This window comes from Dermacentor albipictus, chromosome 4 (assembly GCF_038994185.2).
Source record: "Dermacentor albipictus isolate Rhodes 1998 colony chromosome 4, USDA_Dalb.pri_finalv2, whole genome shotgun sequence".
In the NCBI taxonomy this organism is placed as follows: domain Eukaryota; kingdom Metazoa; phylum Arthropoda; class Arachnida; order Ixodida; family Ixodidae; genus Dermacentor; species Dermacentor albipictus.
The window spans coordinates 28,104,853-28,121,915 of record NC_091824.1 but is presented as its reverse complement, the minus strand read 5'-3'; the positions used below and the strand labels follow the sequence as shown (position 1 = coordinate 28,121,915).

At 45.6% G+C, this 17,063-nt stretch overlaps 1 protein-coding gene across 3 annotated transcripts in view; it reads right to left on the bottom strand.

Moving 5' to 3' along the window:
- LOC135900215 (phospholipid-transporting ATPase ABCA3-like) overlaps nucleotides 1-17,063 on the bottom strand; it is a 661,060-nt gene that overhangs the window by 366,512 nt on the left and 277,485 nt on the right. For all 3 annotated transcript variants that reach the window (XM_070536864.1, XM_070536866.1, XM_070536865.1), the window contains exon 10: nucleotides 5,555-5,672. In XM_070536864.1, the coding sequence (XP_070392965.1) occupies nucleotides 5,555-5,672 (118 nt within the window). The remainder of the gene's footprint in view (nucleotides 1-5,554; nucleotides 5,673-17,063) is intronic.

Sequence of the window (17,063 nt, the reverse complement as noted above, 5' to 3'; positions counted from 1 at the left end):
CTTCACTAAGCGGCTGCTGTTGTCTTGGCGCCATTTCGGCAATGCGACAGCGCTGCGGCGACACGAGGTGCTGCATGAAGGCGGCGCAACGTGAACAGATGAGGCAAGAAAATTATACTGCCGTTGGCGGCGCCAGATGCGCTGATGACGTTCCAATCCCAAGCTACGGTTGCTCCACAGTTCTGGTGCCTGCCCGATTGTACACGTCACGTGGTCGCAGAGCCGCGTTCGTGCCACTGCTCGCGCGATCGTCGTCTTCTTCCAGAGCGGGCTGGCTCTATATTGAAAACTATGGTCTTACGCGAATGAAGGACGGACGGAGAGTTTTCTCATTAGGTAGCCATAGAAATACTTACGCATTTAAAATCACGCATTAGTTTTTTTTTGGCAAACGTAAAAAAGCCAATGGCTACCTGCTCATGCGGGTACAATCCTGGGGGTACAACTTCCCTATCGGAAGTTGTACCCCCAGGATATGCGATAGTGCGCAAAGACAGGGAATCACGTGGTGGGGGTGTCGCGATGTTTAAGGAAGGGATACACTTTTCTACTATGCCCGACGTAAAAGATACTGAAGCTCTGTGGTGCAACGTGCATCTTCAAGACACGATCGCTAAAGTGGGCGTGTTCTACAGATCCCCGAATGCTAAAAGCGTGTGCCTTGAATCTTTACTTGAATATATGCTATCGCACATGCACGGGGGCTCGATTGTAGTTGTTGGTGATTTTAACCTTCCCGAGATTCAGTGGTGTTCCCTTGTCCCTGAAACAGAAGCTCAAAGCATACTACTGGACATTATGCTTGGCTTTAACCTTGATCAGCTTGTTGCCGCCCCAACTCGTGTACAGGGAACGTCATCTTCCATCTTGGACCTTGTATTTGTCAGTAACAGTCTACCTTTAAATGAGTCGCGAGTAGACATACTTGATAGACTATCCGACCACAAAATGGTCTTATGCTCATTGCCATTCACTAGCCCACCTACATTACGTGGCCAATTAAAGCAAATACCCGCCTTTAACAAAGCCAATGATGACGCTATAATGACGTACCTTGCACATGAGTACCCTGAATTTCATGATTTTTGTACAGATGAACGTTATAATAATGATGCGGTTTGGTTAAAATTCAAGTTTCATGCCATGCATTGTATGCGTCATTTCGTCCCAACTGTGTACAAATCAACTCACAAACGCAATCCGTGGATCACGCGTGAAATAATTCATACTAAACGTAAAATCAAGAGGTTGCGAAAAACTAGCAAGCAACGGAATGTTGCAGGCTACCGTCCTCAAGTAAACTCCCTTACTAGATTACTTAAGGAACAAGTGCGTAACGCTAAACAGAAATTCTGTGCGTCTACATTGCACGAGTTTATTAAGAACACGCCTCACAAATTCTGGCAGTATATGAATGGAAAGCCGACTAATCCAGCTTCACCAGATGCGCTAGATCAGGCTATAGCTCATGATTTTAACGACTATTTTTGCTCTGTTTTCACAGCTGATAATGATATTGCGAAAATGAATCCTTCTTTTTACAATCGGCATAATCGATTGCTAGGCACGCCTACTATATCGGAGGCAGGTATTCTTTCACTCCTATTAGGCATCGATGAAAAGAAAAGTAGCTGTCCAGACGCAATTCCCAACAGCTTTTGAAACGGTATGCGGAGCCAGTCAGCAAATATCTACATCTCATATATTCCAAAGCTTTGAAAGACTATTGCCTTCCTACTGAATGGAAAATCGCAAAAATTACTCCCGTACTCAAATCGGGCCATGCAGCTTTTTCTTCTAATTACCGGCCTATTTCTATCACTTGCACTTGCAGCAAAATTCTAGAGCACATTGTATTAAAACATTTAATAGGTTTTATTGATTCGAACAATATCCTCCACATGAATCAGCATGGCTTTAGATATGGATTATCCACTGTTACACAGCTTGTCGAAACACTGCATGACCTGGCCCTTGGCACTAACGAGCACATTCAATTTGACGTCAATATTCTCGACTTCTCGAAGGCTTTTGACCTCGTCTCGCACACTAAACTACTCCCTAAACTTAATTACATATTAGATGATGGCCCAATTTAACAATAGATTACTAATTACCTAACTTGCCGCAACCAATTTGTACAGTACGGCCCTCACTCCTCCGACCTTGCTCCAGTGTTATCAGGCGTTCCCCAGGGATCTGTATTAGCTCCAGTTTAGTTTTTAATATTTATAAATGACATAACTAACTATGCTGACGTGAAACTCAGGCTCTTTGCTGATGACTGCATGCTCTATATTGAAGTACAACACCGCGATGACCAGGTGAAATTAAATAATGCCTTCAACAAAATAGCTGAATGGTGCGTAGATTGGCAAATGACACTAAACATTGATAAAACCGTATTCATGTTCATTACAAATAAAGCGTCTAAGCTTGATTTTCCATAACACATTATCGATGTGCCACTTCGAAGTGTAAACTAGTATAAATAGCTAGGTCTCATAATATTGTCTGATCTCAGCTGGACAGAGCACGTGCGTCAAGTGTCAAATAAAGCATTAAACAAACTGTTCTTCATTAAACGGGCCTTGTCATATTCTACACATGAAGCAAAGCTTCTTGCATACGTCACTTTTGTCCACCCAGTCTTAGAATACGCCACTATTGTCTGGTTCCCTCACACTGCGAACGATATCGCCATTTTGGAAAGGGTGCAGCGGAAAGCGGTGCGTTTTATCTTTAACAGATACGGACGCCTTGATTCGCCTACTACTCTGTTACAGCGTGCTGGTCTAGCTACCCTTAAAAGTCACGCAAAGCTTTTTCGGCTCAAATTTGTATACCAACTATTGCATAGATCATTCCGTATAAACCCCGACTCACATTAAATTTCGTGATACCAGACCGACCAGAAGACGGCACGCATGGGAACGGGTAGAATATCCGTTTATTAATAATACGTTTCGTTATTCTTTCTTCCCACGCTGAATTCGTGAATGGAATGCACTGGATGTAGTCACAAAACAGTAGCCAACACTAGCAAAGTTTATGGATTTAATTGAGCATGCTGCATGAGCCTAAAAGTTATCAATATAAGTAACTACATTGATTTCGCGATGCAATCCATTCCGATTCAGTTTGTGATAGGAAAACACTTGCCTACACTTTTTGTTCTGTGCATATTGCATTTTAATGATGCCTTCTACCCTGAATTTTTTTTTCTTATTTTCCTGATGGTTGATGTACATTGGTTTCGTTGTGTGTATTCTTATGTATGAATTTACTACTGCTATTCTTGAATAGTCTCCTATAATAATGTACTCATCTAATGAATGTTTTAGTATTGTTCATTGATGTGACTTGTTGCTCACCCCTGGCAAAATCCCCATGGGGGATCGACAGTATTCTATAAATAAAATAAATAAATATTTATTGAGCAAAGATGACAGTGTAAATTTCATTGATTGCGAAAAAAAAATAGGTCTTGCGCTCACAAGAAAGAAGCCGCCTGTTAGCGCCGCGGGAACATGAGTCACTATGTTGTATGCCCATGTAAGATAAACACTTAATAAACCACCAAAGTTGATCATTTTCCAGGAAGTAGCTATATAATAAAGAAAATGGACCCTATAATTCATACTAATTATTTTATAACGAGATATAATATAAGATTCTATCCGTACTATTGTTGCGCTGAACGTTCGCAATATACCGAACACCTTTCTTTGGAAATAGATAAATTGTATTTACGTTACGTGCAGTTGGGGTCGCACAGACTAATAGGCAATATTTTACATGGGTAGAAAACAGCGCGTGGTAAATCTGGAGCTTGGCTTGTTCTGGAAGAAAGTGTCTACAATGTGACAGAACACCAGCAGCACGTGATAATGATTTTGTCAAAGATTAAATATGACGCGTCCGTGTCGTGTCAGCCAAGAAAGTTACACCCAGAATTTTCTGTGTGTCCGCTATTTTAACGGGGTTCCTTCAAGCTGTAACGATGGTTTACCATAACCTCCGTGCTTCTGGATCTCAAAAAGATGGCTTTTGTTTTTTCACATTTATTCGGAGGCCATTAGCATTTGATAATCGCAGCACATTTCAAGTACGCTCAGGGCTGTTGCAACAATTTCAGTTTTGTTTTGTCCAGAAACAATATAGATTGGGGTCGTGCGTGTACAGCACAAATGAAGAATTAATATTTATCTTAAGAATATCATTTATGTAGATATTGAAGAGCATTAGTCCCAAAAGGTTTCCTTGAGGCACGCCACAGGAAATGGTGATAGAAAAAGAAATACAATACGTGCTCCCAAGCAACCAATAATATCATAATGCAAAGAGAAGATATTACGCTAGTTTATCGAAGCTCTTCTAACGCGTTAAATTAATCACCTCGTGATACTTAAAAAAACGTTACTGAGAATGTGTAATTATGATCTGTGATTCGCGTTTGGTCAAGCACTCAAACGCTGGTCTCTTACTATAATATGAAAAAGATGCTGAACGCAGCATTATCAGGAGACTGTTAAACATTTACCTGTTTACCTTGTCGACCTGTGCGCCGTAAACAAAACGGCAGGCCATCTGTTATCGTGTTACGACATGAAGAAAGCCCAGTGACACAATGGCTTTACAAGTCAGTTAGTTCTTTCAAACGAAAGTCACGTTGGAAAACTGGAAATTTCAATGTTCGTCCTAATAGGTCAATTCCAAAATAAAGCTTTTCCAGTATTACTGACTAAATTGCGTCCGCTCAGCGTTGTTGCGGCACAGACCGCTTTTGTTTGCGTCACCAAACCGACGAAGATGTCGCCCTTAGTGGGAGGCCACTTTATTGGCACTCAATTCAAGGCTTTCGCGTAAATGCGCTTTTTGAAATGTACTTAATGCGCAGCTTTGTCATATGGCACGTTATAAAGGTCCTACAGAAATTATTCCTACTTTTCTCGAACGCTCCCTCGAGAACTTCAACCCCTCACTTGTGTGTAAACATGACGTCAAGTGAGGGATGATTGCTATTGTTTATTGTTTTGACTAATTAGGAGCAGCGTTGATTGGTTGCCCAAAATGTCAGAAATCAATCAACTGGTCATTTGTGAAACACCGTGCTATATACGGCTCTAAAATAGCTATGACCGTCAATGGTTCTTAAACGCGCACTTTTTTTTAAGTACATGAGCCTTTTTTGCATTTAACCCTCAGTGAAATGAAGCCGTCGCCGGCTGAGAATTGAACCCGAGACCTCGTGCTTAGCAGCAGCCCGGCATATAGCCACAGCTCCACCATGACGGGTACATTACTACAAGAAATAAAACCGATGTCGATTATAATACAGAGGGTGTCTCAGTTTAAGGAACAAAATCAACAATGATTTCACTGCACCCAAGCACACGGAATCATACCAAGCGTTTTTTTAAACATATCGGTCAAGGATTCATATTGAGGCACGCACACCTGCAAGAATTTAAGGCCGTCGTTATTTCTCTGTGTCTGCTGAAAATTATCTGCGGGTGCATAGAGAACTTGGCGTCCACAAAACAAGTGTTACCTGTAAGGATGCTCATGAGTGTTGTTTTTCCCGCTCCGTTGTGTCCTAAAAGTATGGTCACTTGGGACTTGTAGATCGTCATGCTCACGTTCTTTAGGACAGCACTGCCGCCGTAAACCTAGGGTAAATATATAGGACAATAAAGTAGGCCATTGATACCATGCAAAAAGGAAATTGCACAATCTCTATTTAAGAAAGCTGCTTTTAGAAGAAAAAAACTTTTTTTTGCGGATCACGCGGAGAACATGCCGCAGAGAACATCGGGCTATCTCTCATTGGCCAAATAAATCATATAAAATATATGGACGCATATAATGTTGAGACGACTGAATAGGAATCATAAAGATATGGGGTGGAATTCGCTAAGCTGCGCTGTTCGTACGCAATTTTTTAGTCAGAAAGTTCTTAGCTGGAATAAGAGTACAACCAAAGTAGCAGCGCATTTAACTTACGGCGTCGTATGAAAGCGAGGAAGAAGCAACGCTCGGATAGAACGACAAGGAACGGAAGTAGTGTGGTCAAATTATAGCCCAATTGCACATCATGCATATATAGTTGAGGCTATATTCTTGCGGCAAATCACTGCACACTGCTCATTCGACAGCATACCCTTCCGGAATTCTACTACAACGCCGAAAAGCGCAACCGCTATCCACCGTTCACCGCGCTGCAGTCAAAAGAATGATAGTGGAAGTGTCACGAATTCTTTGCTCATTTCTGCGAGAGACAGGACTCGTGGAAACATGGGGTGCTATAATGTAAAACTATTCCAAACTTTTCTATTCCAATTCTGCAATCAGGCCACTGCGATTGGTCAAAAACTTTTTTGGACCCCCCCTTGCTTCACCTGTCTGTGACGCGACGTCACGAAAACCGCAATAGCTCCCCATCTGATATGACGTGTATACACTGATTATGCACAATTTGACTGAACAAAAAAAATAGTTATTTCTGATCCGACGCTTTTTGCCATTAACCCTGGGCTATTGGTAAAAAGTTTTCGGCCTGCACCCACTTCACTTGCCTCTCACGCGATGTCACAAAACCGCAAAAACTTACCGCATCAAAGTGACGCGTATGCGTTAAAAATGCATTAATATGCCGAACAAACTGAAGTTTCTTCTGAATAGCCGCACGCTGCCCCGTTCTGAAAGGAATAAAAGATGGCTGCTGCCGATCGCTCCGGCACTGGCTAGTCGCCCCTGCAGGAGAGTGTGATCTTATTTGCGTGTAAGAAAACTTTTTGCGTGGCCGTGTAACGTTTTCGAGAACTTTCGGCACGTTTAAGACCTCGTTATGCCAACTGTTCTTTGCTGATGATCCGTTCTAGCGTCATTCTTAAGCTTCCGTTGCATGCCACCGTGATTTTCGACGAGCCACCGTAATCTAAGTAAGAGAAAGCGGACGAATCACAGACGCCTGCCCCACCCTCTTCATCCGGTTATCGATATTCAGTGCTGTGGCTCGGCCCCATTGAATCCCTTTCCACTTGAGCATGCTCCTCGTCTCTTGTGAGCCAATTAGATCATACAGGCCGCTCAGTGCAGACAATGTTATTCGTTTTTCAAGCAAACAACTTGACCTCCTATGAAAGAGGGGAGCATTTGATTGGTTTGTTCAGACAACCCTGCGGCTGACCGCCAGATGCTTGCGTCGGCGGTTACGCAAATTTGACTCAGGAGATTGGAATAAAAACATATTGGAATAGTTTTCCGTTATACGGCCCATGGTCACATATTTGGGGGCAGAAAGAGACGCTCAGTCGGAAAAATTGCTGGCCAGGTATGCCAGGCGAACGCCGCCTGTACACACCTCCTTTTATTATTTTTCACTTTTTCTTTTTACTTTACACATATACACTGATGTTTCGGCACGCCTCTTCATAGACTAGCGTTTGGGCAACAGCGCTTATTGCTCCGCCGCATTGTTTTGGTCAACATAACTTCGTTGTTTGTTTCGTGTTCTTTATTATTTTTATATTTTTGTATTTTCATTTTCTTCAATTTTAGTTACTATTTCTCCTTCTTGCTTCTTATTTTAGTTATTTTTTAATTACTTTGTTTCACCTAGCACATATACACTAATGCTTCCACATGCATAGAACCCACAGGGGTATGTGCCAGTGAGCATGGACCCTTTCTGCACTATCACCAGGATCGGCCCATATGATGGTTTGTTTTAGAGCACAGCTCTTTGGCGTCCGTTCCTGGGTTTCGCGTCGTCGTCGTCGTCGGCCTCGTAACCAGCTCCGCCCCCCTTTCATCCCCCCAGCGCTAGCAGCGACCGACTGATACCGCTGGATGCCGCTAGAGATTCAAGATAACGTGACTGCATAGAACACCGTCGCCGCCATGCAGAAAGAGGATGAAAGGCTCCCCCCCCCCCCTGTTCTTGTGTGGCGGATAGGGGTTGACTCACTATCGGCGTCAGCGGCATCAGTCAGTCGCTGCTATCTCTTCCCTCCTCCCTTTATCGTGTTGTCCGCTTGCTGCGCGCGCTTCTGCCCCCATCGTTTGCCGCTGGGTGTACACGCCGCCCCCCTCCCCCCTCTTCCTGCGAGTCTCGGGTTGTGGGAGAATGCGGGAGAACATCCCGTTACTCTCGCTCGTAACGCGTCCCACGGCTGTGACAACCTCGCGAGGCACTTGTATAGATCTCGTCTTTGAGAATCAAGCATTGGTGTACCAAGTCGAACATATATCAGCCTATTTCTCCGACCACAAAGCTTCCTTCATGACTGTCAAGAACTGTTAGTGGAGTCTTTGTTAAAGGAATACGTGTGAAAAATATAAAAAAAATTCTGTGATAGCGCATACATGTGTTGCTCGATTTCTTTGCCTCAATCTATCGAAAAGGTGAAACAGCTTATTTGCTGCGCTCAAATTTCGCATTAGGAAGTAACGTAATCGTCGGTAATTTTTTTCGACATCCCGAGGTGGGGGGGGACACATTTTTTTCCACATCCTAGCCATAGACAGCTTCGCTGCAGCACATGTTTCTATAGTACAATACAAGCACTTCCAGGAGCGCTGGCTCAATCAGCTGCATTTTTTCAAAATGTCAAGTGCATTAAAAAATACCGTACAACCTTGTCCAATGCCTCCTTTACTAGATGCCAGCCGCGTTGTCCGTAAACTCGGTTCCTGGCCCTCTCCCTTTTCTTTCCTCCGCGAAAAGGCAACGAGCGCGGCTTGAGTCGGACGTCTGCAACCTAGATCACGTGCTGCAGCCTCTGAGATTACTATGGCGTCTGTTGCCATCTCGGAGGCCGCAGGCGCGGCGCGCGGCGGCACGGTTGCGGAGCAGACGACGTCGGCTGCGGGAAACGCGTTGCGCGGAGCCGCGCAGACGACAGGCTATGCTACATTTTTAGAGCGCAGCTCTTTGGCGTCCGTTCCTGGGTTTCGCGTCGTCGTCGTCGTCGGCGTTGTCGGCGTTGTCGTCGGCCTCGTAACCAGCTCGCCGACGAATCTGCTGCTCCGCCGCCGCGCATGCGCGCTGTCGGCTCTCCGGGCGAGGGAGGATGATGGAAGGGAGGAGGAGAGACTGTGGAGGAGGGCTGGCTACACAAATGGCTCTTTGGCGTCCGTTCGTGGCAGGCACGTACCCAGGATTTTTTTTCGGGGGGGGGGCCCACCACCTCCACAATCATCATCATCATCATCTTCAGCCTGTTTTTGTCCACTGCAGGACAAAGGCCTCTCCCTGCGATCCCCAATTACCCGTGTCCTGCGCCAACCGATTCCATCTAGCGCCCACGAATTTCCTAATTTCATCGCTCCACCTAGTGTTTTGTCGTCCTCGATTGCGTTTCCCTTCGTGGTCCAACGGTTATCTAACTAGCGCATTACATGACCTGCCCAGTTACATTTTTTCTTCTTGATGTCAATTAGAATATCGTCTATACCCGTTCGCTCTCTGATCCAAACCGCTCTTTCTCTCTCTTAACGTTATGGCTAGCAATCTTCGTTCGATCGCTCTTTGCGCGGTCCTTAACTTGCTCTCAAGTCTCTGCCCCATATGTCAGCACTGGCAAAATGCACTGATTGCACACCTTACTTTTCAATAATAATGGTAAGCTTCCAGTCAGGTAAGGTAAGTCAGGTAAGTCAGGTAAGCTTCCAGTCAGTGACAATGTCTGCCGTATGCGATCCAACCTATTTTTATTCTTCTGTGAATTTCCTTCTCATGATCAGGGTTCCCTGTGATTAATTCACCTAGGTAAACGTACTCCTTCACAGTCTCTAGTGGCCGGCTGGCGATCCTGATCTCTTGTTTCTTTGCCCGGCTATTTATCATTATCTTCATCTTCTGCATATTAATATTCAACCCCACTCTTACACTCTCTCTGTTAAGGTCTCCAATCATTTGTCGTAACTCGTCTGCATTGTTGTTGAATACAACAATGTCATCGGCAAACCAAAGGTTGCTGAGATATCTGCCGTCGATCTTTACTCCTAAGCCTTTCCAGTTTAATAGCTTGAATTCTTCTAAGCACGAAGTGAATAACTTTGGAGAAATTGTGTCTTCCTGTCTGACCCTTCTCTATAGGTATCTCCCTGCTTTTCTTGTGTAGAATTAAGGTAGCTGCAGAACCTCTGTAGATATTCTTACGCGAAGGACGAGTCGGTAAGACGAGAAGATATTTACAGAATATATTTACAACAACGGTTGCAGCGCTGACCGGTTAGATTCACAGCGCGAGCCCAGTTCGTTCTTCCTTCTCTTTTCTGGAGTGATGGCGCCTACGCGCCTCGTTCAAACAAACAAATACCACACGCATGTAGCAATATTTTCCAAGCTTTTAACGTAAGCGTTCTGTACTCCTTGATTACGTAGTGCCTCTATGATTGTTGGTATCTCTACTGAATCAAATGCCTTTTCGTAATCTATATAAGCCACATAGAGAGGCTTATTGTACTCTGCAGATTTCGCGATAACCTGATTGATGACATGGATGTGATCCATTGTAAAGTATCTCTTCCTGACGCCAGCCTGTTCCCTTGGTTGACAAAATCCAGGGTTGCCCTTATTCTATTGGAGATTATTTTGGTAAATATTTTATATAATACTGGGAGCAAGCTAATGGTCCCATAATTTTTCAATTCTTTAACGTCTCCTGTTTTGTGGATTAGTATAATGTCTGTATTCTTCCAGTTTTCTAGAACCCTTGTAGTCGATAGACACTTCGTATAAAGAGCCGCCAGTTTTCCAAGCATTATGTCTCCTCCATCTTTGATTAAATCGACTGTTATTTCACCTTGTCCTCCTGCTCTTCATCGTTTCATGTCTTGCAGGGCCCTTCTGACCTCATCGCTAGTTATAGGAGAGTTTCTGAATCCTGTTCACTACTGTTTCTAAGTGAGTTATCGTGACTCCTCTGGGTACTGTATACAGGTCAGCTTAAAATTTTTCCGCTGCTTTTACTATATCATCGGGATTGCTGATGATATTATCCTTCTCATCTTTTAGTGCATACATCATGCTCTGTCCTATGCCAGGTTTCTTTTTTACTGATTTCAGGCTGCGTTCATTTTTTACGGCTTCTTCAGTCTTTCTCATGTTATAGTTTCGAATATCAGTTATTTTCGCCTTGTTGATCAGTTTTGACAGTTGTGCGAATTGCGTAACGCTGTGTGGCCGCCAGTCCCATACAACCGCGTAGAGCGCAGGACTCTGCGATCCTAGACGTACTGCACTCACCGCGAAAGGTTAGAAAAACACCCACATAAGCACAGCAGAGAAGTGGCTGCGTGAGGCGGTTCGACCGATAACTGTAGAAGCGTCATTCAAAACAAGTAATTGTTCTCCACTTCCGGCGGCGTTTTCCCTACTTCCTTTTGAAATAAAAAGATGTCGATCCATAAATATTGTCATAAACAACGGTTAACTTTTTTATTATTAGCTTTTGCTTGCAGTTTGATTGTTGCCTTGGCTCTCTCCCTTAGTAGAACGCTTAATTTCTCAACTCCTTGCGTTTTTTTTTTGTTTCCAGTTGCCAATTTTGCACGAAAAGTGCTATAAAATTAGTAAAAAACAGACGACGTAACGGGCGACAGTCATCTTGCTTATGGGTTCAAGGGTTATTTCAGGGTTCCATGATGGACGCTCTTTTACATTATTTTATTTCCCACCTTATCTAACCCATATCACGTGTATATGGTTCCAAGCATCTGCCAGCGTCGCGGCGATCCGTAACTCAAGGAAACAATGAAGCAAAGGGATAAGTTAAACGCAATTGGCGTTTTCTCCGGCCGCAACTCGTTCCATGAGAGTACAGACCAGCTGAGTAACAGCCGCATCCCTCTCCTGGTCCCAGAATCAGCCTAAACAAAGAAGGTTGAACTAACAAAAGCAACAGCTATGCGCGTGACGGTTGAATAGATGGTGACAACTGAACGCATCTCGAGTTAATCGCGCGGGTGCGGAATCTATGAGAAAACTGTCCTTCACATTACAAGAGATGCCGATAACTACCGCCATCTAAAAGGAGTGAAAAAGGCAGCATAATGCTGACCGATGAACAGCTGCCAAGTCTCAACATTGATCCGGCGGCGCTTTAGGAATGTGTGAGAAGTGGTGGCGTGGGTGGGGAGGGGGGGGGGTATGCCACTTGATTTCGGGGGGGGGGCCCGGGCCCCCCCGGCCCCCCCCCCCCCCCCCTGGGTACGTGCCTGGTTCCCGGGTTTCGCGTCGTCGTCGGCGTTGTCGTCGGCCTCGTAACCAGCTCGCCGACGAATCTGCTCCGCCGCCGCGCATGCGCGCTGTCGGCTCTCCGGGCGAGGGAGGATGATGGAAGGGAGGAGGAGAGACTGTGGAGGAGGGCTGGCTACACAAATGGCTCTTTGGCGTCCGTTCCTGGGTTTCGCGTCGTCGTCGGCGTTATCGTCGGCCTCGTAACCAGCTCCGCCCCCCTTTCATCCCCCCAGCGCTAACAGCGACCGACTGATACCGCTTTCGTGAGTCCGCTACCGCACTCACGAAAGACGTCGTGCACTTCCTGCAACTCGCATTAACCGTCCATCGATCCACACCGATGTTAGTAGTGGGGGACTTTAATGTTGACATAAAGACAAACAGCAATTTCCTAACACTTATGCGGGAGAACATCCCGTTCCTCTCGCTCGTAACGCGTCCCACGGCTGTGACAACCTCGCGAGGCACTTGTATAGATCTCGTCTTTGAGAATCAAGCATTGGTGTACCAAGTCGAACATATATCAGTCTATTTCTCCGACCACAAAGCTTCCTTCATGACTGTCAAGAACTGTTAGTGGAGTCTTTGTTAAAGGAATACGTGTGAAAAATAAAAAAAAAATTCTGTGATAGCGCATACATGTGTTGCTCGATTTCTTTGCCTCAATCTATCGAAAAGGTGAAACAGCTTATTTGCTGCGCTCAAATTTCGCATTAGGAAGTAACGTAATCGTCGGTAATTTTTTGTTTGAATGTTTCAATAAAGAAATGAAATCTCGATGTGTGTTAAGAAATGCCATGAAACATGTTTTTAATTTTTCGAGAGTGGTTTACACAGTTCTCAAACGCGCTTTACCAATATTACGACGACAGTTCGAGTTAGCAGACGTGTTGCTTTGCATCAGTTTGTTTGTGAAGTATTTCGAGGTGACAGACGTACTTCGTCACAGGATTTGTTTAGGTGAATGCTGGCTCTTTACGCTCGCAGTTCCTGCGCCTTTCATCTGTCATTAATCCATAAATTTAAGACCTCCTAAATGTGAACAAAGACTGCAGTCGTCATGCCTTATTGCTGTGTGCCGCAATGTAAATCAAGCACTGAATGCCGACGTCACGGCGTATCGTTTCATGAAATACCGGTCGACAGCAGTTTGCGTGAAAGATGGCTTGAGGCTATTCCTAGGGAGAACTGGATGCCCACACTAACTTCATACTGTTCGGTAGTTTGCAGTTTGCATTTTCGGGAGTGCGATTTCAAAGAAAGCTGCAAAACGCGACGTCGACTTAAGCCTGGAGCAGTCCCCAGCTTGTTTAGCGAGCGCTTTTCGCGAGAGCCAGGCGCCGGGTTTGCCATAGCGGAAAAACGAAAGCGAGATTCGTCGCCCACAGGCGCGCTTGGCTGCATGGTGCCTTCTGAAAGCAAAGTACTTTGCTCGCAGCCACACGATGAACAGTCAGCTGAGACAAACTTCAACGAGGACCCTTCTGGAACTGCCACAGAATTTTGCCCAATAGCTGTCCCCGGCTGCAGTTTGTAACTTGTCCAGTGAAACCAAGAACGACCCGCTATGAGCAACTTTTTGTTTGGCGTGGCAGCCAGTAAAGGTACACTAAACGAGGACTCTGCGCCTAATCGGGGCCCTGGCTGTACTATTCCGATTGGTGCCTTGCGATCTGGCTCTGAAAAATGCGCTCCATTGTTTTCTGATGCTGGGGAGGACAATGACTCACAAACAGAAGACCAAAGCGCTCTAACAGATTCAATGAATTTTGCATCTAAGAAGAAAAGGCAACCAACAAAGGCTTTGCGCTCGTTCAAGACGCCAACTAAATGGAGCTCAAACACGTCAAGCGTGTTTGTAGAAAGAAAGCGATGGCGACGAAAAGAACGTGCACTGCGAGCAGAAAATGATAAACTGCGCAGAACTGTAGACGCCTACAAAGGAGAACTTCAAAAATTGAAAGAAGAGTGCTACATCTCTGCATTTCTGGAAGTTGTGGCTGACCCCGAGGAGGGGACGGCAAAGCAGCGCTGCTCCTCGACCAAGTAAAAAATTATAAAAAGAAAACACCACGCTGGTCGGAAGTAACAATCAGGCATGGCATCGTAATGCGACACCTCTCGACAAAAGCCTACGAATACTTGAGGAGCGAAGAACTTCTCAAGCTACTTGGCAAAACAACGCTACAAAAATACTTCGGTACTACATCCCACGAAGTTGGTTTCAGCGAGTTGGTTCACTCCCGCCTGGAAGCGGAGCTTGAGAATCTGGTCACACCACAGTCAAAAGTATGTAGCCTCGTTGTTGACGAGATGAGAATTAAACAGAAGCTGCTCTACCACAAGCGAAGGGACGCGTTCATTGGTGATGTCGACCTAGGTCCTGACCTCGAGTACCTTGCTCCTGTAGCTAAAGGTGAACATCCGGCGAATTCACTGCTGTGTTTTCTGCTTTGTGGCCTGCAAGCAAGATATAAGATCCTCGTTGGTTATTTCTTCACCAAAGGTTGCACTGGAGACCAGCTCGCCGAGGTCATTCGCCACGTCGTCATCAAAACAGCCAGCATTGGTTTTGACATCATCAGAGTTGTAACCGACAACCACAAAATCAACGTAACTGCTATGGAAATTCTGAGTGGCGGAGAAGCAAAAACACGGGCACCGCATCCGGCAGATCGATCAATGGATATATTTTTCGCATTCGATGACAGTCACGTTATAAAGAACATCAGGTCTCGATTCCTGGCCAAGGATTTTGGTGAAAACAAGGAAATTTCATCAAAGTACACCAAAATGCTCTACAATATGCAGAGACAATCAACAGTGCGGCCAATCAGGTTCCTTACAAGGAAGCACGTTTTCCCGTCGAATATTGAAAAAATGAATGTGAAGACGGTCGTGCAGTCTCCTGCAGTAACTGCAGCACTCAAATACCTCCGGGATCAGGCAGGTCACAGCTTCGATTTTGAATTTGCATCTCTGGGGCGGACTGTTCAGTTTATGGAAGCCTTCCACAAGTGGTTCACATGCATGGATGTGAGCAATCTTCAGCAGCACATCCATCGCAATGACGAAGATGCTCGTCAGTTTTCTGAAATTGATGACCAAAGGTTGCATTGGCTTGAGGGCGAGTTCCTTTCTTACATTGACCAGATGAAAACTAAAAGCCGCGCGGAAAACTTCCTGAGCAAGGAAACGCACCATGCGCTCGTCTTTACAACAATGTCAAACGTGGAATCTATTCGGTTCCTTCTTTCTCGCAAGGAATTTAAGTTGGTGCTTACGCGCAAGTTTTCAAGTGACCCCATAGAGGCTATGTGTGGATTTCTGCGGCGTAGCTCCGGCTGCAACGATGCCCTGGATGTACAAAGCGCAGTGTGCGGAATAGAAAAGATGCTCAAGACCGGCATCGGTGCCTCCTCCGCTCAAAGCAATGTGAGAAGCTCGAAATCGTTTTCGTCGACACAGCTTCTGCCAGTATGCCAGACTCTCACCAAGACCACGAGTACCGCAGAAAAGGTTTTAGACGCGGCGGTGATTAGGCTAAAAGAACAGTGCCTCTCAGACGTGCCATGTGCGTCAAATCCATATGTCGCCAGCGTGGCGATGGTCGGAGGCTTCATTGTGAGAGCGGCAAGCGAAAACATCCCCTGCGCCAAACGCGTTGCAATGCTGCAAGGAATCAAAGCAAACACTCCCCTCCTTGGCCTTATCGCACATCAAGATCTCAGGGGCCTCATGTATCCAAGCCAAGAACTCGTGAAACTTCTAGTATGCCTCAGGAAATTTGTCGAGAGCGTGCTCCCGCATAGAAAATCATTATCGAAACCACTCAAGGTTTGCGTAGAAAGGAGTGTCGAACTCCTCGTGGGGCTACCACTTCTGCGATGTGGCAACACAGATACCGTTCACCGCAGAAGGCTTTTGCGTCTCATAACTACGAAGTTCATCAAGCCACTTTTCAGTAACTATGCACTTGGAACAACTGAGAGACCTGCCACTGTCAAGCTTCTGGACCGCAAACCTATTTCACGAAAAGTTATTAATATGTAGACTCAAATGTCTACGCGTTTTGCCCTTGCAGTGATAATCCTCGCGCAGGACATTTGAACGACACACTCACGGTCATCTAATTTAAGCGTGAAGAAGTGGACGTGCTGAGTTCCCACAAAGAATATGAATGGCTCAAGCCTAGCCATCCTTATCGCCAAACTTCTTTAAGGGTGGGATTAAAAATCTATGGGCACTTTGCTGGGCTAAACTGCGATAGGCGAATGCCTACCTATGAATGTCTCTGTTACTGTTGTCTGAACTGTTCTGCGAACGGACGCCGCTGCGGCCGCGAGCATGGGATGCAATCACAGCCATATGCCTGCAAGGTTTGTCGCCGATGTCCACACGCGCATGTCCGCGCTCTCCCACGCGCCCACTCGCACAGCGTCACTGGCATGACGCCTCGTCTCCTTGCTCCCCTCGCCGGCGATCACCACTTTCCTGCGTTCACCACGGACTGCGTCACGGCACTCAAGAGCTGCTAAAGGTTTACGCCTTAAAAACTTTGCTCGATGCGCGCAACGCGTTCTCTCTGAAAGAGACCTGTGCTCTTTCAAAGAGAAGTTGAAAAGGCAACGAGCGCCACCTTACGGAATTTATGCTGAACTAATGGAACCACCGCCGCAATGGGAAAGCGAGCACCGCGGTTGGCATCTAGTAAAGGAGGCATTGCCTTGTCATAGCGTTTCCCAACACCTATTGGTACTGCCTTCCATGTCAGTCTCGTCTGTGTCTTTATTTCGCTGTTTCGAACCTAAAC